General features: G+C 32.9%; 1 protein-coding gene across 4 annotated transcripts; it reads left to right on the top strand.

Moving 5' to 3' along the window:
• Positions 1-6: 6 nt before the first annotated feature.
• On the top strand, positions 7-27,714 carry GNPDA2 (glucosamine-6-phosphate deaminase 2). Of its 4 annotated transcripts, none has more exons than XM_015597590.1 (7): positions 7-23; positions 2,458-2,619; positions 6,296-6,397; positions 8,430-8,501; positions 13,956-14,140; positions 18,682-18,856; positions 26,686-27,714. In XM_015597590.1, exons 2-7 carry the CDS (start codon positions 2,496-2,498, stop codon positions 26,745-26,747), a joined length of 720 nt encoding a protein of 239 aa, XP_015453076.1. In that variant the 5' UTR covers positions 7-23; positions 2,458-2,495; the 3' UTR covers positions 26,748-27,714. The 4 variants fall into 4 exon arrangements, with proteins under 4 accessions (XP_015453076.1, XP_006922529.1, XP_006922530.1 ...); XM_006922467.2 differs by having other exon boundaries at positions 8,319-8,501; XM_025040229.1 differs by lacking the exon at positions 7-23 and adding an exon at positions 243-263 and having other exon boundaries at positions 8,319-8,501.
• Positions 27,715-27,798: the final 84 nt, after the last annotated feature.

Genomic DNA, 27,798 nt, shown 5'->3' with positions numbered 1-27,798 from the left:
CGGAAGAGCTGCTGGGTCAGCCGGTGAGTCCAGGGTTATGGTCCTATAAGAGGAGTCGGCCTAGGGGCCCGGATAGTCACTGTCCCCTCGGATGGGTTTTGTGCCGAGATGCAGACGTCCTGAGCGCATTGGGGTCCCGGGAGCCTCCAGGCGCGGGGCATCAAACTTGGCGCGCTTCGTCCTCTGCGGAACTCGGCCTCCGAGAAGGGGCTTCCCTAGCTCCTCCTCTCTGGCGGCTTTCTCTTGACACTTGTTAAAAAATTGTAAGTCATCCTCATTTGCTTTCGATACAGTTTTCGGAGTGACTGGGCCCAGCAGCTGCTCAGTGGAGAGGGTTTTGAGCCCCCGCCTTCTGGGCGGAGACCACAGCCTTTTCTGCTGTTTCTCCCCTCTCATCGGGATCCTCACCCCTGCCCTGCACGCCACCTTCCTAGTCCTGGCTTCAGAGACCTTTTTAGGGCAAGTATAGTGTGGTGTAGGAAAAATGCCCACAGCAGGGATTCTAGAAGTTAGATTCTAGTATAGATTCTAGACTTGCTGTATAACCTAAGTCATGTAGAAGTTCTCATCCAACTCTAAAGTTCATAGATTTGTTTTCTTCAGCTCTTTCTCCAAGTGGTGCGCATTAAAAATGAATCAGCACCTGAGGAAGATGAGTAAAGGGATAGTGCTGTGTCATTTTTTGAGTGCTCTCTGGTTGTGATGCCAGAGTATTGCCCAGGACCCCAGAAGTTTGGATCTCAGGATAGGCAAAACAACAACAACAACAAACAAACACATATCTTAATCTGAATAAATGTGGCAAAATCGTTCTACTTTACTCTGGGTGAGATAATTCATTTGGGACTTTTGGGAATGAACTCTGAGCTCTCCAAAGAGTTTAAAAAAAGAAAACAAAGCATACCTGTACATGACTTACTTGAACCTCTGCAATTAAGTCACCTTGTATGGTATCTAAATTTAACCTGATATAGTAAGAATCACCTGTGATATTTGTAAAAGTGCAGACTCCCTGGACCCTATTTCAGAAATACTATGTCTAGTGGAGAGAGGCTTTGGAATCTATATTTTTAACAAGCATATGGTATTTATCTCTTGATACTGTACCAGAATTCTAGATCATGATGATCATAATTTTTTGTTATACTAGAATTCTAAATTATTATGTTCCTAAGAACATCATTCAGATTCCATATTCATTGTAACAAGTCCCATTAATTAAAAAATTTTGACTTATTACTGTATGTAAAGTATGTGGGTACAGAATTTAGGACTGCTGAAGCCATATGTAAAAGAATTGGTTTGGGTGACAGGTTTATTTAACTATAAAACTAAAATCTGGGAATTGTGGAAATATAAAACTGAGAATTAAAATCTGGGACTTAACTATAGTGTAAGTGTTGTAAATCTTGACATTATTAAAAAATACATCTTACAGAAATTGGCATGTAAGGAAGTGTAAGAATGCAGTTTTCTCTTTTATGATAGTAGGTCAATCCACATTGTCTAAGATGGAATCATAAAGTTTTGAAATGACTCTGCTCTCAATATTTTAATATTTTTTTCTTAACCTTAGAGTACTCTTTTAGGAACTGAAATTGTTTTTTGTGAAGAAATTTTTTCCCCCCAAAGATCAGCAGTTTCTTTAGTTCACTTTTTCTTTTTCTTCTGTTACATGCAGGAAGAATTAAATGTCATGCTTCTTATTAAAAATAGCATGTCTAGTACGATCAGATTATTAAAAATTATATACATTCTGTTTATTTATATTTGCATTGGATAGATATTTTTAATGGTTTATACCTAATAATGAGAATTTATGAGTGGTAGAATTTGGGTCAAATTTTTTTCTTTTACTTCTTCGTATCTTTCTATAGTGATTGAAATTTTTTAAAAGTGCAGGTATCATTTTTATAAAAACATTATTTAATAAAGAGTGGTTTGGTTATGACTTTATTTATAGGGAGAATTCTGAATTTTAGTAAGTAACCCAAAAGTTGCTGAGTAATCATTATTACCATTGCCTTGCAGTCAAGAGATGACTACTGCTTTGTTTGCCTTTAAGTTTGTTTTATTTTGCTTTATACAGTATGCTTGTAGAGACAGTGCAGTGTGATGTTTTTACAGTAAATTTGCCTTGATATGAATTCTGGCTTTATCACTTAGTAACTGTGTGACCTAAAATTGAGAGACTCTCTGTCCTCATTTAAAATTGGGTGTTATATTTACTTCAGAAGATTGTTGTAAGGATTAACATATGGAAATGACCTAGCCCACTACCAGGAACCCAAGTTCTGTTCAAAAGAGAACAGCTATTCTTACTACTATAAAAGTACAGATTGGATTTGTATACATGCGTGTCTTTCTTAAGTAATGTCCTTTTTAAAGTCATCAGTGTATTACATTTTTTAAGTGTCTGTAAATTACTTAAAGTGTTCTACAATGGAATTTTCTCAGGTTTGAACTTCTTGTCCTGGAAGCCCTGCATCACCGTAATGAGGCTTGTAATTCTTGATAACTATGACTTGGCTAGTGAATGGGCAGCCAAATACATCTGTAATCGCATCATTCAGTTCAAACCTGGACAGGACAGATATTTTACACTGGGTTTACCAACAGGTAATATACCACTTTTTCCCATTTTAGATACCTAAGGTTGTGGGATTGAAGAGTTTTCCTTAGTAAAGTATGTTTCCCATTTATTTCTTGCCATATCAGTGATTGAACATATTAGTATATAAAGCCAGAAGAAATATCTATATGTATATATGTCTAATATCTACATTTTGTTACTATTTCTTTGTTCAAATTCCATCTTACCTACCACCCCAAAATACAAAAGGAAATATTCTAACTTAAATGATGGTCATAGTATTTTTGTACCTTTTTCTAGTAGTATTTTGTTTTTAGGGATGTCACTTTCACTGTTTATGTAATTTCTTAATAGATTAGCCTTCTTATTAATCATTAAGAGGTACCTAGAGTATGTGCTGCTGCCTCTTACCTCTTTTGTTGCCTCATATTACCATATTAGCCCTTTGCAATTTCTATGTTTATTTTCTTTCTATTATAGAAATACTATAAGTGAAAAGTTGCAGATTGGTATGTTTTCATGACAGAGAAAACCTATGCATTAATTAAATATTTTATTGGATTTCGTTCTCTGTTAAGGTTTTTCTTAAAAAATAACCAAGTGGTATCATTGATCTTGTGGCACTTTATTTGATATTGTAGATTTCCACAGGAAAAAGTATTGGCCCTGGAATCAGAGCTGCTACTTTCTTGGTTACTGCAAAGCATTTGTTCTGCATCCCTAAGCCTTGGCTTCCTTACCTTTTAGGAAAATAGGGATAATAATAGTTTACTATCTGTTTTGAGGCTCAAATAAGTGTGCAAGTCCTTTGTATACTGTAATTACCATATAAAGTTCTCATAAGTGTTTTATTTAAACAGTATTTTTTTTCTGCTCCTCCTCCCATACATGCCAGCTACAAAAAAAGGTACTATCATATTTTTTCCACTTCCATAATTTCCATTAAAGGTACCCTTTAGCTCACCAAGTTGATTTTTTTGTTTGTTTGTTTTGCTTTTTGGTTTTTGGTCCAGTGAAGTAGATAGATCTTGTTGAGAATGGCAGAGAGTTATTTTTAAAAATTATACACACCAGTTCTAGGCCTCCTCAGCAACCACAGTTCTGATACGTGAGCCCTGGTGTTTGAACCGTGGCCTCTATATCATTTTGCATACAGTAAACCTGTGCTACAGTCAGGCGAGCTGACTTAATCACTCTGTCTTAATTATGATGTAGAAATAGTAACCTGACTTTAGAGGTGGAATGGCTTCAGAGTCATAAATGCCAGCAGTACTAAACGGTTTTGTGTATTCATATATACAACTTTTGCTTGATTCTGGATAGTAAAACTGCCTAGTAATACACTTGCCAAGGGAATATCTCTGGAAAACCTTTGTTGATGGTTTCTGCTTTCTCCTTCGTTGACTGTTGACCAATGTTAATCATGCCCCCTCTGTACCTTTTGAAATTTAAACATATATTTCTGTAACTGCAAGTAACATGTATTGTAGTTATGCCCTCCCACCAAGCACATTTCTGAGTAATATCTGTTCAGTATATGTTTATTGATGTGATCTTGACAAGCTTGACATTTAAGGGCCTACATGTTGTAGGCCTGACCTACCTCCCTGACTTATTCCCACTGTTCTTGTAAACTGAATCATGATGGGCAAATTAGTATGCCTGAACTTGCTGGCTTTACTTTCACTGATGTTGCTAGTGTGTTACGTAATGAAAACTATATGAGTTCTGGAATCAGACAAAGTCTCTTGAATTTCTAGCTTCACTGCCATTTGGTATTTGGCAAATTCCTTAATCTTTTTGACCCAGTTCTCCCATATTCATAATGGAAAAGATAATGCCAGCTTCCCAAGGTTGTGAGATTTACATGAACTAATGTACAAAAATATTAAAGTAGCATCTAGCACATGGTAGGTATACAAATATCATCTCTGAACAACCTCCCACATCTTTTCCTACAGCTTACCCCATCTTTGACTGTTGGAATTCCACTCCTTTGAGGCTCAGTTGAAATGTCATCTTTTATCCTTCTTCCAACAAGCAGGACTATAGTTTTTGATTCACTGTACTCCAGATTTCTGATAGGTTATTTATAATATTTTTCCTTATATTATGGTTAGTTTGTATTTCCCTATCCCTTTTTTTGTGAGTTATTCTAGCATAGAAATAGTGTTAATTTTTGTTTTATTTGAATCATAGTAAGCGCTTGCTAAATGTTATGTTAGTAAATGAGTATTACAAAGCAAATTAAAATGAAGTTTCTTTAATCGGTACACCCTGTACCACATCTTTTGTTTTTTTCTTCAGCCACTTTGATTACAAAAACAAAAAATGAATGTGTTTTTTTGTCATCACCATTGTAGCAACTTCTCACTTTTTAAATTTATATATCCTTAAATTAAGGAGGAAATCCTATAACTATGCCCTTGACACTGGAAGACACAGAATATTTATGCTTCTAGAAGAAAGAAGGAAAACTATATCTATTCATCTTTTATCCAGGTTTCATGTTAGTGGGGCATAATTCTTAGAGATGGAATTTTAAAATTCGCCACATAAATTTTAAATTGTTAATTTCATTTTAAAGTAGTATTATGCTTAATTTTAAGAAAATCTATTACTCTTCTATTCTCCGAACCTGTCTGTGATATTTATTATTTATAGCCACTTCTGTTATTCTGTCATCTCAAATGAGAAGCAGTTTTTTTGCTACTCTAGAATTTGTGCGTGTGTGTGTAATTTTTTTTTTTTTTTTGGCCAGGAACTGTTTAGTTCTATCATACTACTGTCTGCCACTTCAGTAGAAATTTTGTCTACAGGTGTTTTGTCTGTTTTGTGATAGTAGGTGACTAGGAATCAATACCGCAACCAGGATTTGGAGGGCTAGGTCATTTCCTGTAAGAATGCAGATGATCTAATGTTTAGTTTGTAGTTAAAATGAAAAAATATAGCAAATTCAGAAAACAAAAGGAGACCATCCTCAAGAGGCTAACTTCATTTATCTTTATTGTGACATATCATGAAGCACTATCAAACATCTCTAAATTTTGTAAAACATGTATAAGAATTACATTTGTAAAACAATAAAATCAAGAATTCAGATGAAGTACCCAAAACTGAGATGCCATTTTCTAGAAGTCATTTTACATTATACATTTTAGCTGACATGCTGAAGATAACACAAAATGAGACACAGGAGCTCCAGTTAAAAACTTAAAAGCTAAGATTCCTCACTTAGTTGTTGCCAGTTTCAGAGTAGGGACAATATTTAAATTTAGCTTTGGTTTCCCTTTTGATTTCAATAAATGGTCAACACTTGACTTATTTATATATTGTTTATACTACAAATCTTCTAAATTTTTTTTCTCAAAAGGTAAATATTTTCTTTTCAAATGTGCTCGCTAAAAGTTTCTAATCTTGGAATGTATAGCATTAATTCTAAATACCCAACAACTCAAGAATAATCTTCTGAACTGTAATTTCTGTTTACAGATTTCCAGCTTTCATAGCAAATTCTAGTTTACTAAAATTTCGAAGTACCTTGAAAAGAGACTAATTCAACATATTTGTTAATTGAGTACATATGTAAATTAATAATTGTTTGCCTAATAATTTAGAAACAGAATATTAAGAAAAAAAGTTAATGTAAACTTTTTTAGATATTCCAGTTACATTAGAAAATGTAATCTTCATCTATTTTAGGGAGTACACCTTTAGGATGTTATAAAAAACTAATAGAATATCACAAGAATGGAGACCTTTCTTTTAAATATGTGAAGACCTTTAACATGGATGAATATGTAGGTAAGCTATGTTATTTGACTATATTATTTAGATAATTGTATTTTGAATAAAAAATATATTTTCAGAATATTTAATTTATTATTTGAAATTATGTTTTGAATATAATATGAATATATTTCTAGAGTATAATATACAGCCTTGTGATGAGGTTAGGAGTTTATATTAAAAAAATACATTTTTGAGATGATGGAACAATATAGTAGAAAGAATATGAGTCTAGCAATCAATATCTGCATTCATCTTGGGCTCTGCAAATTACCAGTCTTGTAACTTTGATCTAATCTGTTCACATTCTCAATCTCTCTCTCTTTTTTTTTTTTTTAATTTTTCCTTAAGGCAAAGTTAAAACCAGTCTTGTGGTGGAAAAAATAAGCTAATATGTATGTAAAAGTAATTATTAAAAGATTTTTCAAGGATAAGGCTATTTATATTTTCAGCTGTGAAACTTTTATAATTCATTTATTGTTAACTTGCTTACCTAGAAAGATCTATGATGCATATAAACTACATTAAAACTTAAATATAATAATACATTTTTAATGGTAGCCTAAGTGATACCCAAAAAACTGTTGTGATACAATATACTTTGCAACACATAGGAAGAATACAGGAGAAACATGGACCAGCATTTCACTTGTATGGTTTATTAATTTATGCTGAGCTTGATACATGTCAGTTTCATTGGTTAAAATTTTGTGCTTGAGAAGTATAGTGACTAAATGCACATGAACTAGACTTCTGTTTGAACTCTAGCCCCTCTGTGAGCTATGTGACTTTAAGAAAGTTATTTAATTTTTCTGTGCTTCTATTCTTCGTCTATAAAATGGGAATGATAGTAGTATTTTAATAGATGTTGAACAAATTAATTGAGCGAATACATGTACAGTGGTTAAAATAATGTCTGGCATATAATCATCATATGTTCTACATAAAAAAAATTCCACATTTAATTGAATATGGTATAGAAAGTGTATAAATAGATACTTCTCCCCAGAGGACATACTAATGGCCAACAAAAATATGAAAAGATGCTCAATATCACTAACTGTTAGGGAAATGCAAATCAAAACCATAACATGATACCATCTCACACCTGTTAGAATGGCTATAATCAACAGGACAAGCACTAACAAATGTTGGAGAGGATGTGGAGAAATAGGAAGCCTCATACACTGCTGGTACTGCAAATTGGTACAACCACTATGGAAAACAGTATGGAGGTTCCTCAAAAAACTGAGAATTTATCTACCATATGATCCAGCAATCCCTCCACTGGGTATTTACCCCAAAGACTTGAAAACCCATATCCAAAAAGATATTTGCACACCGATGTTCATAGCAGCATTATTCATAGTGGCCAGGACATGGAAGCAACAAAAATGTCCTATGATAGATGATGGACGGACCTCGAGATAATCATGCCAGACAGAAATAAGCCAGACAGAAAAAGTTGAAAATCATGTGATATCACTTATATGTGGGATATAAACCTAAAAGCAACAAATGAGCAGGACAAACAAACAAGAGACTCATGGACATGGACTATAGACTAGTGGTTACCAGAGGACTATAGAGTAGTGGTTACTAGTGGGGTGGGGGTGGAGAGGGATGGTAGGCAGGGTAAAGGGGGTCAAATATGTGCGGTGGCGGGGAGGGGAGGGCGATTTGGGTTAAGGGGATCAAATATATGGTAGCTGAAGGAAACTCGACTTTGGGCGGTGAACACAATAGAATATACAGATGTGAAATGATAATGTACACCTGAAAATTATATGATTTTATTAACCAGTGTTACCCCAGTAAACTTAATATATATATGCATATATATATATTTTTTTAATAGCATTTATGGTTTAATCAGGAAAATAAATTTTAGATTTATTTCTGGAAATAATTTTTTACTTATTAACTTTATATTTAGGACTTCCCAGAAATCATCCTGAAAGCTACCATTCTTATATGTGGAATAACTTTTTTAAGCATATTGATATAGACCCTAATAATGCTCATATTCTTGATGGGAATGCTGCAGATTTACAAGCAGAATGTGATGCATTTGAAAAGAAAATAAAAGAAGCTGGAGGAATTGATCTTTTTGTTGGAGGTATGTAAAACATTTTGTCATTCATCATTTGTTAGTATGTGGATGAGATGCTTTGAATTAAAAAAATCTTCCCATTATGTTATGTAAAGAACACCTCTGTCTATAATACCTACTCATATGCCTACTGATTTCTATTTTACATTATTTTTATCAAAAAAACTTAAATGTGTGAGTTGGAGTTGTTTAAATTATATCTTGAGAAATAGGTCCCAGTCTTTACCAAATTTTTCTAATTCTTTAGAATTGACAGTTTACTGTATCTTACAAAACAAGTGATGTGTTTCTTTTCTTAAATGGTGTTTTTATCCTTGTACTATTTCTTTAAAACTTTGACCCAACTTTCTTATCAAATTATGAGGTTAAATCTCTCAAAGTTTGCATGTGGAACAAGTGGATTTTAGCATTTCTCTACTGGTCACTAAATTGCTTTATCTCACTAAGAAATCACTAAGAATGACTTCTTAACTGATTTCTTATAAAGATTTTTCATAAAGGTGTTGATATCTTAGTTTCAACTTAAAGACTGAATAAAAATAAAATGTAAGATTTTATTTATCATCAGCCTTTAATTAATATGAATTAAGCTGTACAATTAAATTACAAAGTGCTTAAATGCTGACTAAATTACTCTTGAAGTTTGTGTGTGTGTGCACACGCACGCGCACAGTTATCATTGAAAATAGGTGGAATAATATCTTCCTGTGTAATGACAAGAGTTTTCTGTCATCATTATGAAGCCTATGATACAGCTAATTCATTACCATGAGAATAGGATAGTAGCTTCAGAATAACATCAACTAAACTGAAACCAAAATTGTTTTTTGGCAGATTCTTCAGTATTCAACTAAATATTAAAGCTCTAAATTAACATTAGGTTCTCTGGATATATCTTATAAATAATTTGGAGAATGGGAAAATTACATAAATTAGATCTTCGGTAGAGCTGTGTGATGTTAATTTATTGTCAAGGTGGTCAGGTATGGTTTAGGCAGTTGGTTGCCCTTGGGAAAAATTGGGTTTTACTCTCAGACATAAATTTGCATCATGTTTTGGCCACTTACCGTCTGTATGATCTTGGGAAGTTTAATTAAGCCATTGAGATTCAGTATAATTAAGCCATTTGTAAAACAGGATTAATGGTAACCATTCCAAAATTTGTGAGAATTAATGGTGTTAAAACATGTATTAAATGCCTTACACAATAGTTGGTATGTAGTTGTTACTCCATTAAGTGTTACTTCAATCTCTCTCTCTCTGAACTGTAGATACTGATATAATTTTCCTTAATTCATTGAATGTCCTAATTTTTTTTACTGGATTACCTCTAAGGGTAGCCAGCAAGATTGGAATTTTCTCTTTAAGGAAATTTTTATCTCTGCCTAGCAGAACCAGTATCAATCAGTTACTTGTGTAGATGGGATGGTTTTTACTGAGCAATAATCTAAGTTAAACTATTTTGCTTTCCCAACTAGAAAGTTATCTACATTTTAAATAAAATATGCTAATATTACCTCAATATTCCTGGAAAACATTTACACTCCACTTTTGTCCATTCTGAGATAATTACTGTTTGCATCTGCCCATATCAAGGCTAAGGTATTAGATGTTTGAGAATGCTTAAGGAGTGCACTACCTATGCATTCTTTAGATTTCCTAAACTCCATACCAAAATCAAGTAGAATTACTATAATATAATATACCTAAATTGTTTATCTTAGTTTTATCAAGAAGTATTTTCACTCATTTGCTGTTATACAAAAAGACATGTAGTTATTAGAGGTTCGGTATTAAAAATGGCTGCATTAAAAATGTCTTTTTTATTTTACTTTTTCATTTGAGAATTTTTTTTCCTGTTAATTTATTGAGCTTACAGAAGGAGCAATGTGGCACATCCCTTGGGGACTCAAGGCCAGGAAATAGAATTTACTGGGGAAAAAAACCGATAAGAACCCTTTTACTCCAGTATATCCATTTCCCTGCTTTCCAGAAGTATCTATAGCTTAATGTAATGTTTAAGGCTGAATCTCCCTTATCAAAGATTTCTAGTGGAACTTTCTTCTTTCCCCACAGCTTTAAGTCACTTCTCATTTCTTTTTAGCTAACACTTCTTGATGCATTTTCTCAGTGTAAGCCACCTTACTTCTCCCTTTGAAACTGATGGAGCATAAATTATAATTACTTATTAATGACTCTTACTAATAAAAATAATTGTACTTTATTTTTAACCAATTTTTGTCTTAAGTTTCCTGTAGTAGTTCTTCCCTACCCCACCCCCCCAAAAAAAAAATTAAGAGAATTTCCTTGCCTATTCCGTTAATGTCTTTACTAGTCATATGATGATGATTCAGGGTCTGACATTTTATATTTACCATCTAAAAGACATAATTACTCTGAATGTAAGGAAGAAATAGTTAGCTTTTTGCATTTTCTTTGAACTTTTCCTGTTTGGAATACCTTATTATTGGAGGTGTACTCATGAAAGAATCTCATTTGATTCTTTGCCTTTGTTGATGTAGGTTTGTTATCATTGGATTTTCAAGATGAGGTTTGGTATCTGGGTCTTACCACTTACCCTTCTTTTGTTCCAGGGTTTGGTTAATAAAAACACTAAGAACTGAGCCAAATGGGATCAAAATGTCAGCTTTATTAAAGGTAAAGTTGGATTATAGATTGTAGGTTGGGCTTGAGGCCAAAATGGGGTTTCCTACACCTCCCTTCTGAATTGGAAATAGTTGGATGAGAAAGAAGAGTTCATGAATATTAATCCACCATTGCTCACTCCTGGAGACTGGAGCAGGAGTTCCCTTCCCTCAGTAGAAAAGAGAAATGATGGAATATACTCTCAAAAGTTCATTTTCTTCCTCTAAGGACAAAAGTGTTGAGAGAAAGGGTAAAGTGTATAATGCAATCCCTGACCCACCCCAGCAATAAAATACTCAAACATGAAATTTATAAATAGACTCTAAAAGCATTAACTTTTAAATTATCTTAGGATAATTTATTTTTAGAAGAAAAAATAAAAGAATACAATGGGGAAAACTTTAACCCACTCCTTTGGTTATATGATTAGATGCTTTGGTTTATAAGTAATAATCTGCTAATGAGACTAAAACTGAATTAATTGGAATGATTCTGGGGCAACTCAGAGAATTGGTAGAAGAGTTGGAAAAACAAGAACTTAGGAGCATTAGATCTCCAAAATAGAAACTCATCAACTCTTTCCTACAGTGCTGTCGTCAAGTGCCACAGCTCCAGATGCCTTTTTCCTTTCTGTATCCCTGGTCAAGTTTCAGTTTCCAGAGAGAAATTCTAATTGTTTTAGCCTGAGACAAGTACTTATCCCTAGACCACAATCATTCTGCCTAAGAGAGATAAAGGGTATTATAATTGTTCTATCCTCTGTTATGAGGGGAGCAGAGCAGGGTAGAAGCAGCAGGGAGAAACTATGAGCATATCAAAGAATAGCAACCATCCATTCATTTATTCAGCCATTATTTAGTGAGGGCCTTCTATGTGTCACGTCTTATTCTAAATGGTAAGAATACAGTAATGGAGATGGTGAAATCCTTACTTTAGTGAAGTTTACATTTTACCCCCACAGATTTTTCATAAAGGTGTTGATATCTTAGTTTCAACTTAAAGACTGAGTAAAAATTAGTCTTTGTTTTTAGATTTGATGATTATTTTTAAGAAAGTTTATAAAGCTTTCTAAAACATTCTAAACATTTTTAAAATACGATTTCATATCAGGAAGCTCAGATTTGGATAATTACTAATGGTCAGTAAAGGAATGTATTGACCCTTTCTCCATCATGAACCATTGCTGATAATTTTCAGTTTTGCTATATATACTTTTGTATGACCCAAATCAACGCTAGTGAGACCACTGGCGTTGATTTTGGAAGACTTCTTATTTTTCCTGGAACTTCTGTTTTCCTTGTTTCATCCTTTCCTCTTTTTACATACATAGATAAACATTAATATAAATATTTAGGCAGATGTGTACTTTAAGAGGTGAAACAACAGTTTTACAAATTTAGAGAGAAATGCATATCTATAATTTAAAATATGTTTACAAGTGGAAACAATCCATACATGTTAACCACATGTAGATGGTTTTATGTCCCCACATTAATGATTCTCAGATTGTTGTGCTTTAGTTATATATTTGCTTTCTGGGGTTTTCATTTATTTTTTTGTTCCTTTGAAACCAGGTTGTTCTTTATCATATTTTACCTTTTTGGAGCCTGGGAAAATTCGTTAGAGTTATATGTTAAGACTCAGTAAAGTATACATATCTATCATTAAAGTAAATGTGCAGATTATAAATGTAACAGATATATTGACTCTGAGAGAACTTGTAGGGTTACTTTTTGAATGAAGTTTCCAGAAATCTGACTAGCTAGTAGAGTACATATATGTGAAACTTGATTTATTTATGCCATAGAAACATTCTTGACTTTATAAAAAGATTTACCTCCAATTTCCTTCAAATAAGAAATGTCGTATTTTAGCTAAATTTTACAGGCAGTCCTAGAGTATTACAGCTGGCAGATCTTAGAGCAGTATTTTCAAATTTCAAACAAGTATTTTTAATTAGTCATCACCCACTATTAAGTCATGAAATTGATGTCGTCAGTCTCATCCAGTGTTTCCGTTTTGTATGTTTTGTTAAATGAAATATAGCCAATGTAGCTTGTATGGCTCCTAGTAAAGGTAGGTATTGTCTCATGAAATTCTCGTTTTAATTATATTTATATGTGTGTATGGGTGTGTATATGTTCTAGATTGCAATGTCAAATGTATTTCTTATAAGAGATTATAGTAAAAAAAAAAAAAAAGTTTGAAGAAAACTTCTGTCCTAGATAGTATCTTGTCCAGTCTAGACATTTTTATAAGTGAGGAAACTGTACTTACAGAGAGGTGTAGTAGTTAATTGGCCCATCTAGGCTATAACCAAGCAAGTTAAAGTGTGAGTATAAAGATCATTGGGTAGGAATCAGAAAATTTAGATTAGGGTCCTCTATGTATATACTAAATTGTTACCTTAAACAAGTCGTATATTATCCTTGAGCATCATTTTCCTTTTGAGCTTAAAAAAAAGGTGGGGGAGATGAGGGAAATAAATATGCCTAATCTATCTCACTAGATTGTTAATGTATCTGTTGAGATGATACGTGTGAAAATGCTTTATAAACTGTAAAGCGTTATTCTAATATAAGGAGATACTTAATTTTACTGCTATTAGAATCATGCTAGCTCAATGCTAAGCATATGAAAAACATCGAAATACATATTGAATCAAATACAAGAACAAATATTTTAAGGCAGCATTAGAAATTCAGCTATCAAAACAAGGTAAGTATGCTATGACTATTTCTTTGCTCTTAAAAACATGTTGAACTTTGAGAAACCTTATTTACTTTATGTATATTTGTGTATTTCTTTTGAAAGGAATTGGTCCCGATGGTCATATTGCTTTCAATGAGCCAGGATCCAGTTTAGTATCAAGGACAAGATTAAAAACTCTAGCCATGGACACCATTTTGGCAAATGCTAAATATTTTGATGGAGATTTATCGAAGGTGCCAACAATGGCTCTAACAGTTGGTGTGGGGACAGTGATGGATGCTAGAGAAGTAAGAATTAAAAGTTCTTTAACATTTTTCCTTTGATATCTGTAGATTTTGGACGAATTATGGTGCCAAATTAGTGATAATTTGGTTGAATCCTGTTCACATTTTAAATTGTTGTCTAGCTTTCAGTAACTTCTGGCGGTCTCATTGCCATATTTAGAATTCAACTAGTCTTTTGGAGTTGTAAATTTAAGCATTAGGCACCACCTCTTTCAGGATAATGCTTCACTTGCCTATTCCTGCTTTACAGCTTGATGTCCTAAAATCATCCTGATCATACATAGTCTGTTTTTAAGTGAAAAGTCTTGTGAAAAACTGCTGGGACAAAGATGCAATACTAGTTAACACTAAGCTACTTTTGGAGTCTCAGGATAATTTAGTGCTTCTTGATGGTAGGAGGATATCCCAGTTGGTTTCCAGAAGAAAAAGCACGGACTGGATCTGTTCTAAATTTGGTATATTTAAAAAAGCAACTGTTCTTCAGTCTTTTTCATTAATAGCGAATATACTTAAAGTTTGAATTCATGTGTGGTGCTGATGCTACTGTTAAATGGAAAATAGATTTGAATGGGAAACCAAATTTTTAAGTGCTCAGTACATCAGTAAGTATCTTCACATTTTGGCAGCTCAGATAATGAGAACCTTCCGCACATATCCTCGAAGTGACACCTTGGAAATTATTGCAGGTTTCCTCAAGATTTGGGAATTGTCAGCTAGATAAGTAACCATACAGGTCACTACCCTCAATTGTCACTCTTCCTTGCCTTGAGGCCTTTACACTGATGGTATGTGTGAAATGCTCTACTTTTCCAGTCCTTGCTTAGGTAAAATGGCACCAGTTTTCAACTTTCAAAGCTCCCTTTAATGACCATAATCCTCATAATCAAAATTATTTTCTTTAATTTTCTCTCATACCACTCTGCTCTTTTTTTTAGCACTTTTTGCAACTTCTAATTGTTTGTTTTTTTTTTTTTTAAGTTTACTGGTTTAATATCTTTCCCCTCACTGGTTTAATACTTTTTAGTATCTCCCTGAGTTTATGGATCAAGTATATCTAGCACCTCAGGCAGGCTGTCACATAATAGGTATTCAGTAACTATTGGGAATCATTTGAATGAGTTATTTATGTTCATAATTCATGTTGGACAGAGTTGATTCTATCCATAGCTTGGCTATCCACCTGAAACACCAGATCTGATTATTATTGACTTTTGGTTATTTGCCAAATGTCAACTTTACCTTCAAAAGATTAAAATTTGTTTTTACTGAGATATATTTAAAGATAATGCTATATATTTTAAAGGTAATTTCAAAAGAAAGGCCCACTGTTTTTCACTATTGCAACATCTTTAGAATTGTTATATACAGTTATAATTTGGATATATATTTTATGATGACATAAGGAAAAGCCAATAAAACTTAAAAATCTGCTTTTCATTTTGTTGCCTTACTGAAAGTCACAGAGGTTATCAGTGACCTCTTAATTGCTAAAACCAGTATCTTCTCTGCAGGTCTTCTCTACTGGGCCAGCCTCTTTTCATCATCAACTATTGACCATTTCTTCTGTTATAAAACTCTGCCATTATTATTCTTCCTTTTTGACCATTCCCTCTCAGTCTTCTTTCCTGGCTCTTATCTGCCTTTTTAATGTTGTTCCTTAGAGTTTCATTCTAGCACTGTATATTCACTCTCATACTTTTGTTCAGTCTTCTACATGACCTTATTTTTTTAAAATTAACATGTCAATAGCAGTCACATTTTAGAACATTCTTCTCAGCACTTTTATCATTATTCTGAAAAGAGAAACTACTCTCAATTCAGTGATAAGTGCCTATAGTATCTTTAGCCAGTCCTCTTTCCAAAGCTGCAGATTTTATATTTCCAACTGCCAGCTGACATCTAGATGTTTTAAGACTCCTTATACTTAAACTACCAAAATTTAATCTTTCTACCAAAATTGCCTTTCTTCTGAATATTCCTTCCCTTGGTTAATAGCAACACTCTCCATGAAAATTATCTAAGCTTATAATGTGTGTCTTTCTCAGTTGCTTCTCCACATCTAATTCCAACTATTTAACAGATAACTTGGAGATAAAGATTGAGCCTGTATCGCAACTGCTTTAATTCAAATCTATGTCATATGTAATTTTTTTCAAGGATTATTGCAAACCCATTTTAAGTCATGGTTATCTCTATTATCTACCTATCCTGTTCTCTATATTATAGCCCCAATTTTTTTTTTTCAAAAATATAGCTCAGTTTATTACTCATCTATGTGATTAAGAGTCTGTTTCCCTGTCATTTCATCACAAGGTGAAATCTAGCCTCTGACGTAAAAATACTCTATCTTATCAGATTTCAAAAAGTGTTCAACTATTTAATTTCCCTTTGCTCCAGCATTAGCAAATTTCTAGTTTTTTATTGTCCACCTCGTAACTGTCTGAAATACCCTATGTAGAATTTTTCTTCTTATCTTTAAGACTTGGTTTCAGAGAGTTGCTGCTCTAAAACTTTTCCATGATATAAGAAATACTTTCCTAGAGAATAGTAGAGATGGTAAAATAGAACTAAGCACATATCAATGTCAAATTATTCTGAGAGCAATTTTTTTAAATTTCTGCTTTCCCATACATTTAATTCTCATTTAAAAGTTGTGTGTGTCTTATGCATGCACACACACTGAGTAATTCTTCACACTGCAAACCTCCACCAGCCTCCTTTTCTTTCCTTCCTTCATAATGCTAATACCAGCATCACTATATATTTTCCCTTTCTCATCAATGTTTGTCTTTTTATTGTTTTTCTCAATATACATTGATGTTGAAATTTACCAACGTTTTATATTCAATAAGAAAAGATTCTTAGCTCATATTGTCTAGTTGGTAGACCTTTTAACAGTTTCTCTGTCTCTCACAAGACAATATAATGTAATTAAGGCTATGGACAGTGGAATCAGACCTCTTGTTTATGTCATATCCTTACCAAGACCTTGGAATAGTTACGGAATATCTGTCTCAGTTTCCTTATCTGCAAAGTATGAAGAAGAATAGTATTTATCTCATAGTGTTGTTTTGAATAGTTAAAGTGCTGAGTTCAGTATTTAACATTGAAACTACCAAATCATATTCTGAAATTCTTCTGAAAAAAACTTCAGAAAATATCCGTCATGCTGCAGTCACTAGATATTTTTATTGAAAACGAAAGTGTGTATAAAGTGGTTTTATGGAGACTGTTCAAGTGCTGGTCTATGGACTTCTGCCAGAGTGAATAGTAATCCCTTTGGACTCTAATTCCTGAGTCCTAACTTCAAAGATTCTGAATCAGAAGATAATGATAGAGCAAAGAACCTGAATTTGTATGTGTGTGTGTGTTTAAAACTCCTCTGCAACACATATTATATCAATCTTAAGAGGGGAAAAAGATGTTAATAATGTCCATCAAGGAAAACTAATTAACAGATACATTAATCAGCATTGTAATTATCTTATTATATCGAACATAGTTCATTTTTGTTTTAAAAAATGCTTTTAATTATATGTGACATTATTAAATTCCTCACTGAGCCGAGGTCTCTATTAAGAACAAGAAGTATCAATAAAGACATAAGTAGAAATTCATACATATCTTGTGCATTCATGGGCTTTGATATTAATCAAAATGTGCCTTCAAAATGAAAAATAATGAATCTTGACAAAAGAAATACAGTAATATCTGGTTGATCAATCTTTAGTTTCTTCCCTGTTTTAGATCTGATTATAAAATGTGTGCAGAATTTTTATGTTATATCTATTTTAGAATTACATCAACCTTAACATTCATTTTTTAGTTAATGATCATAATGAGAAAAAAATCACGTTTAAAGATCTGTAAACATGTTTACATAAACTATGTAGGATCAATTTACTGCTTAAAATGATAAAAGCTTCATTCTGACACACATGTACACACTCAAAATTACATGTTCTTTGCATTACCTCATAGGCTGTTAGGGATTTGGAACCAAGCACTTGGATTCCCTGTTATTAATAAGATAGTCCTTAAAGCTTAGTTCCTGCATTTAAGTAGATCCGGACTCCTTTAAATCTAGTTTTGTTCTAGACAACTTTAGAGAGCACATGTTCAATGACACAGTCTTCAGGCTTCTTTCTCTAGATTACTGTGCTTTTTCAAAGTAATATTTATTGCTTATCTACTAGAACATTTTGGTATATCATTCCCGGTTATATAAATTGTTGATCTGTAATTCTGCTTTTGCAAAACAACCCTTTTGTTTTTCTTCATTCTCCCAATTCTTATGCACATCAGAATTCAGTAATACTACGTAATAAGATGCTATTTTACTCTGTTAAACCAGGAGATACACTTTATGCTTTGCTGTTACCTTAAAGAATAGAAATAAATACCTTGAACTATGAAAAATATGGGCCTGTTTATTTTTATTTTGCCCTCAGAATAATATTAAAGTCTTTGTTTAAAAAGATAGAGCTTCTCAGTCACTTGGAATAAGTTTTAAGAATTAACAAGTAATGTTCATGATTTTTCAGGTAATGATCCTCATAACAGGCGCACACAAGGCATTTGCTCTCTACAAAGCAATAGAAGAAGGAGTCAATCACATGTGGACTGTTTCAGCTTTCCAGCAGCATCCCCAAACTATTTTTGTGTGTGATGAGGATGCTACCTTAGAATTAAGAGTTAAAACTGTGAAATACTTTAAAGGTGAGCACTGAAATTTCAAAAGCAGAATGTAGGAATGTTCCATTGTAGATGACAATTAAAATTTAATAATGATTATGGAGTTACATCCTGCACTGTGGCCTACTGAAAACTGGCATTGTGGGGACACAGCAGCCAGTTCTTTCAAGAAATAGAAACAGTATTCAAGTAATAGCTCACCTCAGATAATAGTAGCTTTCAGTGTAGTTTCCTATTACTTTTTCATGAAGAGAATCTCTTCAGCTTATATATTCAGTAAACAGGATTTTTCTTGAAATCCAAAATCTAATATCATTTTTACTTTCCTATTGAATACACAAGATTAAATAACCCAAAAGGAAATTGTGTGTGTATGTGTATCCTTTCTGATTTTCTTGTTTACCTGTCATACCTCTTTCCCCAAGCTATGTTTAGAATCTAGTCAGAAAATTTTGACTACACTCAGTTTAGAACCTATTGCTTTCTTAAGAGTCAACTCCACATAAAAATACACACACGTAAACAAGCTATATATGTACACTTTATAAAGCACCTGTATTTATATAGCTGACATGAAAATGTTATGTAATTGGTCATACTTATAGTTGAATAATTTATAAAGTATGTGATACGTGTACAGCTGATAATACATGAATGAATATATTTATAATATTTTTACTCTAGTAACTAGAGGTTTATTTAATGTATTTGAAAAATTATACTGAAACAATCAAACCTATATTTCATGGGTATCATTACTTTGACAAGGTTAAAGAATTTACCATATTTTAATTGCCTCCATGACACATCTTTTTTCACATTTATCTTGTCCAAAATTGGGATGTGTTTAAAATTGGTGTTATATCATAGTTTATCTGGTAGCAGTTTTTCTTAGTGGTGCATAAAATAATGGTGTGTCTTTCAGTCTTTGGCATTTCATATTCATGAAATAGAGTATATAAACTTTAAAATTATAAATCAATTTAAAGGAAACTAGTAATTCATAGTTCATATAAATGTGTGAAAATGGCAAAAATCTTGAAGATGATACACAAATAGAAGTTTGACAGTCAGAATAATCATTTTAAAAACAATTTGGCAGTCAAAATAGTCTAATTTTTAAAACAAAAGTTTGATCATATGTATATAGTTTTGTATTTGCATTTATCTGTTGTGAGCATTTTCTTGTTTTACTAAATATTCTTCAGAAGCACCTTTAATGGCTATATAATAGTCAAGTAGGCATATAATTTACTTAAACATTTCCTTAATGTTAAACAAACACTTAGATTATTTCCATTTATATTTTTATCGGTTAAATTACCAATTTTTTTACCAAGCCACAAAGAGATCAAGTAAACTGAATAATTGTTAGTAATTTGACAGATAAAAGCATAGAATATCTGTGATGAGTTATGAATAAGACAGCCTTCGGATGGAATTTTACCCATATATTTCCATGTAGTCCTTCAGAATTCATCAAAATATTAGATTCCTTCAAAAACATTAATAGAAGAAATCCTCATTATCCACGTATTTTAATGAGTTTTAAGGAGATTCATTTAACATTGTCATTTTACTACTACCAGCCATTTGATTTTGTCAATTTGGTTTTTATCAGAAAATTTTTATATTCTAGTGAAGTAAATATTTTTTAAGATGTTTAATAATCATAGCCAACACTTACATGACCAGGTGCTATTCTAAATGCATTATACTTATTGTCTTCTCACAATTCTATGAAGTAGGCACTCTTAATAATGTCATTTTCAGATGATTTAACAGGTTTAATAGAAATGTTAAATCACCCAAAGTCACACAGCTCATACGTGGGCGAACTGGGTAAATGAAACCAGGCTTACGTGGAGTCTGGGCTTTTGTCCACTGTTATAATGCTGCTTCATAAAAGACTAAGCTCTGACTATGATATGATCTAAATTATATTTCTGTCCCTTTTTTCATGCCATAATTATTATACCAAAAAGGTATAGACATATGATAAAGATAATTTAAAACAGAAGGAAGTAGATGATTTTTATATATTTAGTTCTTTCAGTTCACTTCTCCAGAGTATAAGCTTTTCTGAAACATTTTCGAATGTACAATCCTTTATGAGAGAATTGCTGCATTGCCTTTTTCAGGGACTGTATTTTCCACTTTGGAGGTATATATATTTCTGAAGAGGCTCAGGGTATCAGCTTCTGTCAGGACGCCTCCTTCAATTTGAAGGAAAATGGAATTGAGATACTGTTTTGGGCTATATATAGACCTCATTTTACAGTAAGGTATTTTGATATAGGGTAGAATCGTTGATATTCATAAACTTATACATATTATATAGTTTTATATATCTGCCATATCCTCATTGAGTTATAGCACTTCAAGATATACTGGAGGATATGAACACTGTAGTTATCATCTGTAATTCTTCAAATTCCATTCACATCACTACCCTTTCTTCTGCCATCTTTAAAAAGTGCCAAAAGGAACCTTAAAAGATTCTGATTTAGCTCCAGAAGAATATGTAGGTTAACTACATCTAAAATAATAAAAATCATCAGTAAATGGAAGTTTATTTCAACATATGCCTCTTGAAAGATAAAAGCAAATCAAAGGAAAACAGTGCAATACTTGTTTTACCGTTTACTGGGGGGTTTTTTGCTTTTTAAAATAAAATTTATTTTTAATTTGCTTGAGATAATATATTTTAAGACATCATCATCATGAACATTTTTGTTTGTTTGTTTCGTCCTTTTTAGGCCCTACTTCAATAGCTTGACAGAGGTTGAATGATTTCAGAATGAGCCAAAAACCATAAAATTGACATCTAAAATCTATGGTATTTAACTTTTCTTCTGGCAACATGTCAGAAAGTCTATATATTTTATCAATACTCAGAAGAATTTATTTATGATTTAGCAATTATTTTTTTCAAATTTTTACGTACAAAGTTGTCAGTTTTTACCTTAAGTTATTGTGAATTCTTGACTTACTATCCAAAAAGTAATAAAATTTTTAAGATTCCTAGTTTAGAAGCAGCCTTATCTCTTATATAACTTATATAGCCAACGTATAGTTAAAAGGTTGAAAAAGGAATTGAATTTTTAAGGTTTACCCTGATGTCTTAAAGCTCTAATGTATTCTTTCCACGATCAAAGCTTTAAGAAATGATAAATGGGTCAAGTAGAATGATCATTAAAAGCTTATCTTAGAAGACAAATCTAAAATCTTCTAACAAAACATCTTCTATACCACAAAGTTGAAATTACCACTGTCTTTGTTGTCCTCTCTTCTTAGGTCTCTCCACTCTCCATTTTACTTCTCTTTATATACTTGTTGAAAATGAATTAAACTTTTCAGTTAAATTCTGTTTTAAATAAGATTGGTTCTGTTTGTAGATATCATCTGGTAAATCTTTTTCATTTAAGCAGATATTTCCTTTGAACTACAAAACATACATTAGTGTATGTTTCTGGTAAATGTAATTTTCAAGTTAGTGTCATTAGCCAAGAAATGGGTTAAAGTCCATCAATTTCATGGGGTCTAACATGGGGTTAATCAAAAGTATAAAAAGTATCCTTGCCTAACAGTAGTTGACATTCTTTATAAAAAGTTGGCTTATTAAGTGATTTGAGAAAATAATATGCAGTGCATTAAAATAAAAGCTCCACAAGAGTAGGGACTTTAGTTTTGTTCACTGCATTATTTCAGCATCTAGCAGTGTGCCTGGTACATTTGAGGCACTTGATAAATTGTGAGTGGTTGGACAGGTAGGTGGATGGATGAACACATGATTAAGAAACCATATGCTTTACATGCTATGTTATGTAAATCACACTATGAAGTCCAAAGGATATTAAATGAAGGAGAGTGTTTAATAGTAGTTATAGAAAACTTTGAGCTGATGGTATTGAGAGCCCTTGAAGAAGGGTAGCATTTAGATTGGAAAGATATGGCATGAGCAACAGTACAGATGTAAGGATGAGCTAACATAGTAGCAGAAAAAGTTGCTGTTAATAGAGAACAGTTAATGTGTATTGATAAAATGGTGCTGGATTATACTTTAAAAACGAAAGGGAATGTATAGATGAGCAAAAAGGCAAATCAGGGCTGACATGTTAGTCGCTCTTCCCTTTTTTTAGATCATGGACTACTTTGAGAATCTGGTAAAAAGACCGTCTTCAGAAAAATGCATAATGTGCACACACAAATTTGTGTACTAATGCAGATGGTTTGAGGACTCCTGGAACCTCATGTAGCTCTGTTATATCCTAGATTTCTAGGCTAAGAGGCGGTGCTGTACTTGATTTCTATCAGGTGGACAGCTTCTAATTCTCATCAGTCTGGGAGTCGGAGATGGTTCAGTATCGACTGCTCTACTTTTTCCTGCATTCTAAGTTTAACTCTTTTGTTGTATTTAAATATGTAGTGTTTAACTTTTTTATGGTACTTTAGATTTTTTTTTAACCTTGAAAATCCCAATATTAGAATGTAGGCCACAGGCAAAAGGGCTAGTGTAGTTTAAAACTAGTCTCCATAAAGAACACAAAGAATGTTCACTGAAAGAATGCTCGTGGATTGATTCTGTTCTGGCTTCTCTCAGAACTCTTGCATTTGAACATCCAAGACCTAATTTCTTCCCTACAGAGGTGTAAAATTAACTGCAGCAGCATTTGTAGCACCAAAAGGGTATTGGAAGGGGATTTTATTAACCCTGAGAAAAATAATTTTAAATACTGATCAAAGAAAAAATGCCAGTGAGTGTATTTTAAATCCAACCACAGGGATAGCTTTGCATAACAGTCTAATGAATGAAATATTTGTTGGTTTGTCCACATATTCATGGATTTTTATCACAGGCATTTTTGTCTTCAAAGCACTAGTAAGCATGTTACAGGAGTGTATAACTTTATAGGAGCTATAACTACAGAAACATTTGAGTATTCGATTGTTATTTAAGACATATAAACCAAACATCATAATAATTTTATGTAATATGTTGAGTATACTGCTTCTGTTTTGAATTTTTGAGCTGAGATTGCTCAATTTTATAAATAAGGCCAGATAACTAAATGGCTGCCATATATCTGCGATGGAGGCTGAACCAATCAAGTGTCTTTATTTTTAGCTTGGTACTTTTTATACAAAAATCCTTTTATTTCCTGGATTAGTTGTTGCTCTCAAGTTTTGCAGTTTTCAGACTTTTCCCATTATTCACTTTAACCTTTTGAACTGACCCTTCTTTCCCTCTAGCAATATGGAAGCCTTAACATCTGTTCCCCTACAGCCCTGCTTTAAGATTCTAAATTTACTCTAATCCTTAAGCATCCTTCCCTGTAAGGTCTGGCCATTCTGCCAATGCCCTTGATCCTTTTCTATCCTAACTTAAGGACCATGAACTATAAGAATTTCTGTTATCTCCATCTTCACCTTTTCTACTGGTTCCTTTTTATCAATATATTGTCTAGAATGATTTTAAACTAAAACTACTAGATAGCACTATCTCACTGAACCTTCACAGACTTTAAAATAAATGTTTATTAAACTTCCACTATGTGCCATGACCTATCAACCAAGGATTTAAAGCAGTGACTATAAGGTCCTCATCCTTAATTTCTAGTTGGAGACATGGTAAAAAATTGTATTTTCTAAGACTGAAAATTGCTTTAAAGAAAGTGAAGTAATAATTCATTTTAAGGTGATATTTGGGCCAAGACCTAATAAACAAAAAGGAGATAGTCATGCTTTGCTCAGGGAGAACAACATTCCAGGCTGAATCGAACAGCAAGTTTAAAGATCCTGCACTGCAGCCAAGCTCAGCTTTTGTGAGGTAATAGCAGCAAACCTAGGGTAATCCAGCAGAAAAGGAGAAGCAAGAGGACCTGAGATCAGAAGGATAAAGACAACAGAATAAAATCTAAATTATTATCTGTTACCAGAGCAATTGAATAAAGGAATGATATAATCAAGGTTCTAAGAGTAGGTTGTCAGCTATGCCAAAATTGTATTATGGGATGGGGAAATGAGTTAAAGTACGGAACTGGAGGTAATTAGAGATGACAACTAGGGTAGTAGCCTTGGAGATGAAGAACTGCGCGGCCAGTTGGGAATATATTTTGAAAGTACACAGTCCCCAAATTATGATGGTTCGACTTAATTTTTCAACTTTACAGTGGTACAAAAGAAATACGTATTCAGTAGAAACTGCATTTTGAATTTTGATCTCTTCCTTGGCTACTGATATGCAGTGTAATATTCTCATGATACAGGGCAGTGGCAGCGAGCCACAACTCCCAGCCAGCCATGTGATCATTCACAAGAGTAAACTAGTACTCTACAGTGTAATATAAAGTGCATTTTCAACTTATAATATTTTTAACTTCTGAGTTTGTTGAGATGTAAATGGTAAATCAAGGAGCATCTGTAGAGCCAACTGGTGTTGCTGCAGAATTAAAAAAATCAAAACTGGATTTTAGTTGTCTGGCTTTAGCAGTTCACTGAAGGGGAACACCATCCATATACCAAGATTTTCAAAGAAAAGGTTTGGAACGGAACAAATGGGTCTGGACCTTGTTAAATTTGAGGTGCTGTTAGACACTGAAGTAGGCTGTTTAGTTAGCATTCTCTCACTTTCAGGTGCAGTGATGAATTTTCTCTCTTTAGACTCTTCTTTTTTTTCCTCCTATTGCATGAACACTTCCATGTTCTTTGTATGTCCCTGCCTTTGCTTATTTCTTCAAAGGGGGTATTAACTCACGGTTTAGGTTTTAGAGTGCTTTTGCAGCCTTACTGACAAGGAACATTTGCTTACTAACAAGTACTCTGTCTCCCCAATCCAATAATCCCACTTCCTGAGAAAACCACATTATAAGTCCTCCTCCCCACCTCCATGTTCTTAACCTGGAAAATTTGACCTCCAAAATATAAAATATTTAGTTTATTAATTGGGGCAATCTTTCCCCCCAAAGAAATATATTACATATGCATTAAGACATGAGTAGATAGAAGATATTTCTCAAGAAGCTTTAATAAGAACAATTTAGAAGCATAGCAATTATAAGATGAAATTTAAATGAACTTGGAAATTAGTATTTAATATAGGCTCTCTTCTGCTGAAGTAGACCTCCTCAGTTTTAGTAACTCCCCTCAGTGTGGCTTGTAACCAACCTTTATGGTAAATACATGTCAAAATGGTGATAAATTGCCAGATGAATGGAGAACTAAAGCTATTCCAGGATTTGGTCCTGTCCAAGAAGTCCATGGAGGAGACATGTGATCCATGCCAAAAGGACCTTGATATTTATGTCTTAATCCTGTATGCCAAAAGTATAAGCATTATGGGCTATTTGAACCCACGGATGTCTTCTAAGCATGGTTATTTTTGATAGGACCAAATTTCAAGGACCAGATCTCTGAATGTTATGGACAGGACCAAATGTCCTGCAAGGCTATATCCTAGTGTAGCAACAATTCTGAGCCCCTCATTAGAATCTGGTAGAGGATTTGGCCAGAAGATCAAACACTTAGATGTAATTAAAACATGTTAACCAAGTCAGTATTAAAATTTGTTGTTTTGTCATACTGAAGCTCTGAAGACAACTGTTTCTACTTCTGGTTACTCACAAAGGACCTGTACATATTCTTGATCTATAGATTCATAAATAATTGTAAATTGATATTTACTAGGTAGTTGAAACTAAACATTCTGAAACATTTCTATTTGTATTTTTAAATAAACATATCAGATAGGAACCAATATACTTGCTGTATCTTATAAAAATCTTGTTTTTTAAGTAAATGAGATATAGTTCAAAATTTAAAATACAACTAGAACTGTGCTTTTTTTCTTTAAGGTTTAATGCATGTGCACAATAAACTTGTGGATCCACTATACAGTATGAAAGAAGGAAATTGAAGGAGATTGGAGCAAAATTCTACTTGAATGAACAGAACACTTTTATAAGTAGTAGATGAATTTTCAGCTATGCAATATGATAAAACATGGGGAATTTTTGAAGATTGTCATTTTTGAAGTCTAATATCTACATGTTAAACATTCCATACTTAGAATGTGTCCACTTTATACTAGAGTTTAGGAGAAGTAGTTGGCTCTCACAATTAATTAGCTCTTTAATATTAAAGTACAGAAGCCACATAACCACTCTATAAAACAGCACAGAAATGAAATGTGTGCCTGTTTAAAAATTTAAGAAGTCATTTTAAAGGTGAAGACTGTACATCAAGGACATTCATGTAACTCCAGTAGCGTTGTTAGATTTTTATTTTTCATCCACATGAAAACACTCCAAGCCTTTCAGGTATCAAACAACTATCACTGCAAACCTTTACTTTTGAAATGCTATCTTTATCATTTCTGTGCATTACACAAGCTTTCTGCACGTGATTGCCTTAGTCATCTTCCTGCAATAGCAATCTGGACATCAAAAGTCCTGCTATATATTGTTGGTACAGAAAATCTAAAGAGCTGACAGTGCCTAAAAGTACATATATGTCCTTCTGGAAAGTATAAGTGCATGATTTTTGTGCACCTTCTTCTATAGTACTTTTTTATAGATGTGCTCTTGTTTTTATTTAATGACGGGTTCATGCTTTTAATATAAGTATTTTGGCAATTATGAGCTTTATATGTAGCAACACATTTAAGGAAATTCTTTTGAAGAAAAATTTTTGATTGTTAACTTCATAAATGATTAGCTTTATTTCTTACATATATGTCTAAAAGGATAATGAAGTATATCTAAAAGTAATTACTGTAAACTGTTTTAGATTGCAATAAGAACTTGCATCATTAAACTGCAAATAAAAGTATGTTTTCTATCTTTAACTCAAATAAAGCTTATAATAAAGTCATCTAAATTTTATTTTCATAAGTGAAATTGAATACACGCGTCTTGAGAGATTCCAATAGTGGCTGTGAGCCTGCATTTAAGTTTTGTTTGTTGCCA

Source organism: Pteropus alecto, unplaced genomic scaffold (genome assembly GCF_000325575.1).
Source record: "Pteropus alecto unplaced genomic scaffold, ASM32557v1 scaffold57, whole genome shotgun sequence".
NCBI classification, from domain to species: Eukaryota; Metazoa; Chordata; class Mammalia; order Chiroptera; family Pteropodidae; genus Pteropus; species Pteropus alecto.
This window is presented reverse-complemented; position numbering and strand designations above follow the sequence as displayed.

Excerpts from the sequence above, each read along its gene's own strand:
- GNPDA2 (XM_006922467.2), top strand. The coding sequence starts at position 2,496 with ATGAGGCTTGTAATTCTTGATAACTATGACTTGGCTAGTGAATGGGCA. Across the intron at positions 2,620-6,295 it reads TACACTGGGTTTACCAACAG|GGAGTACACCTTTAGGATGT; the intron begins GTAATATACCAC and ends CATCTATTTTAG. Across the intron at positions 14,141-18,681 it reads CAGTGATGGATGCTAGAGAA|GTAATGATCCTCATAACAGG; the intron begins GTAAGAATTAAA and ends ATGATTTTTCAG.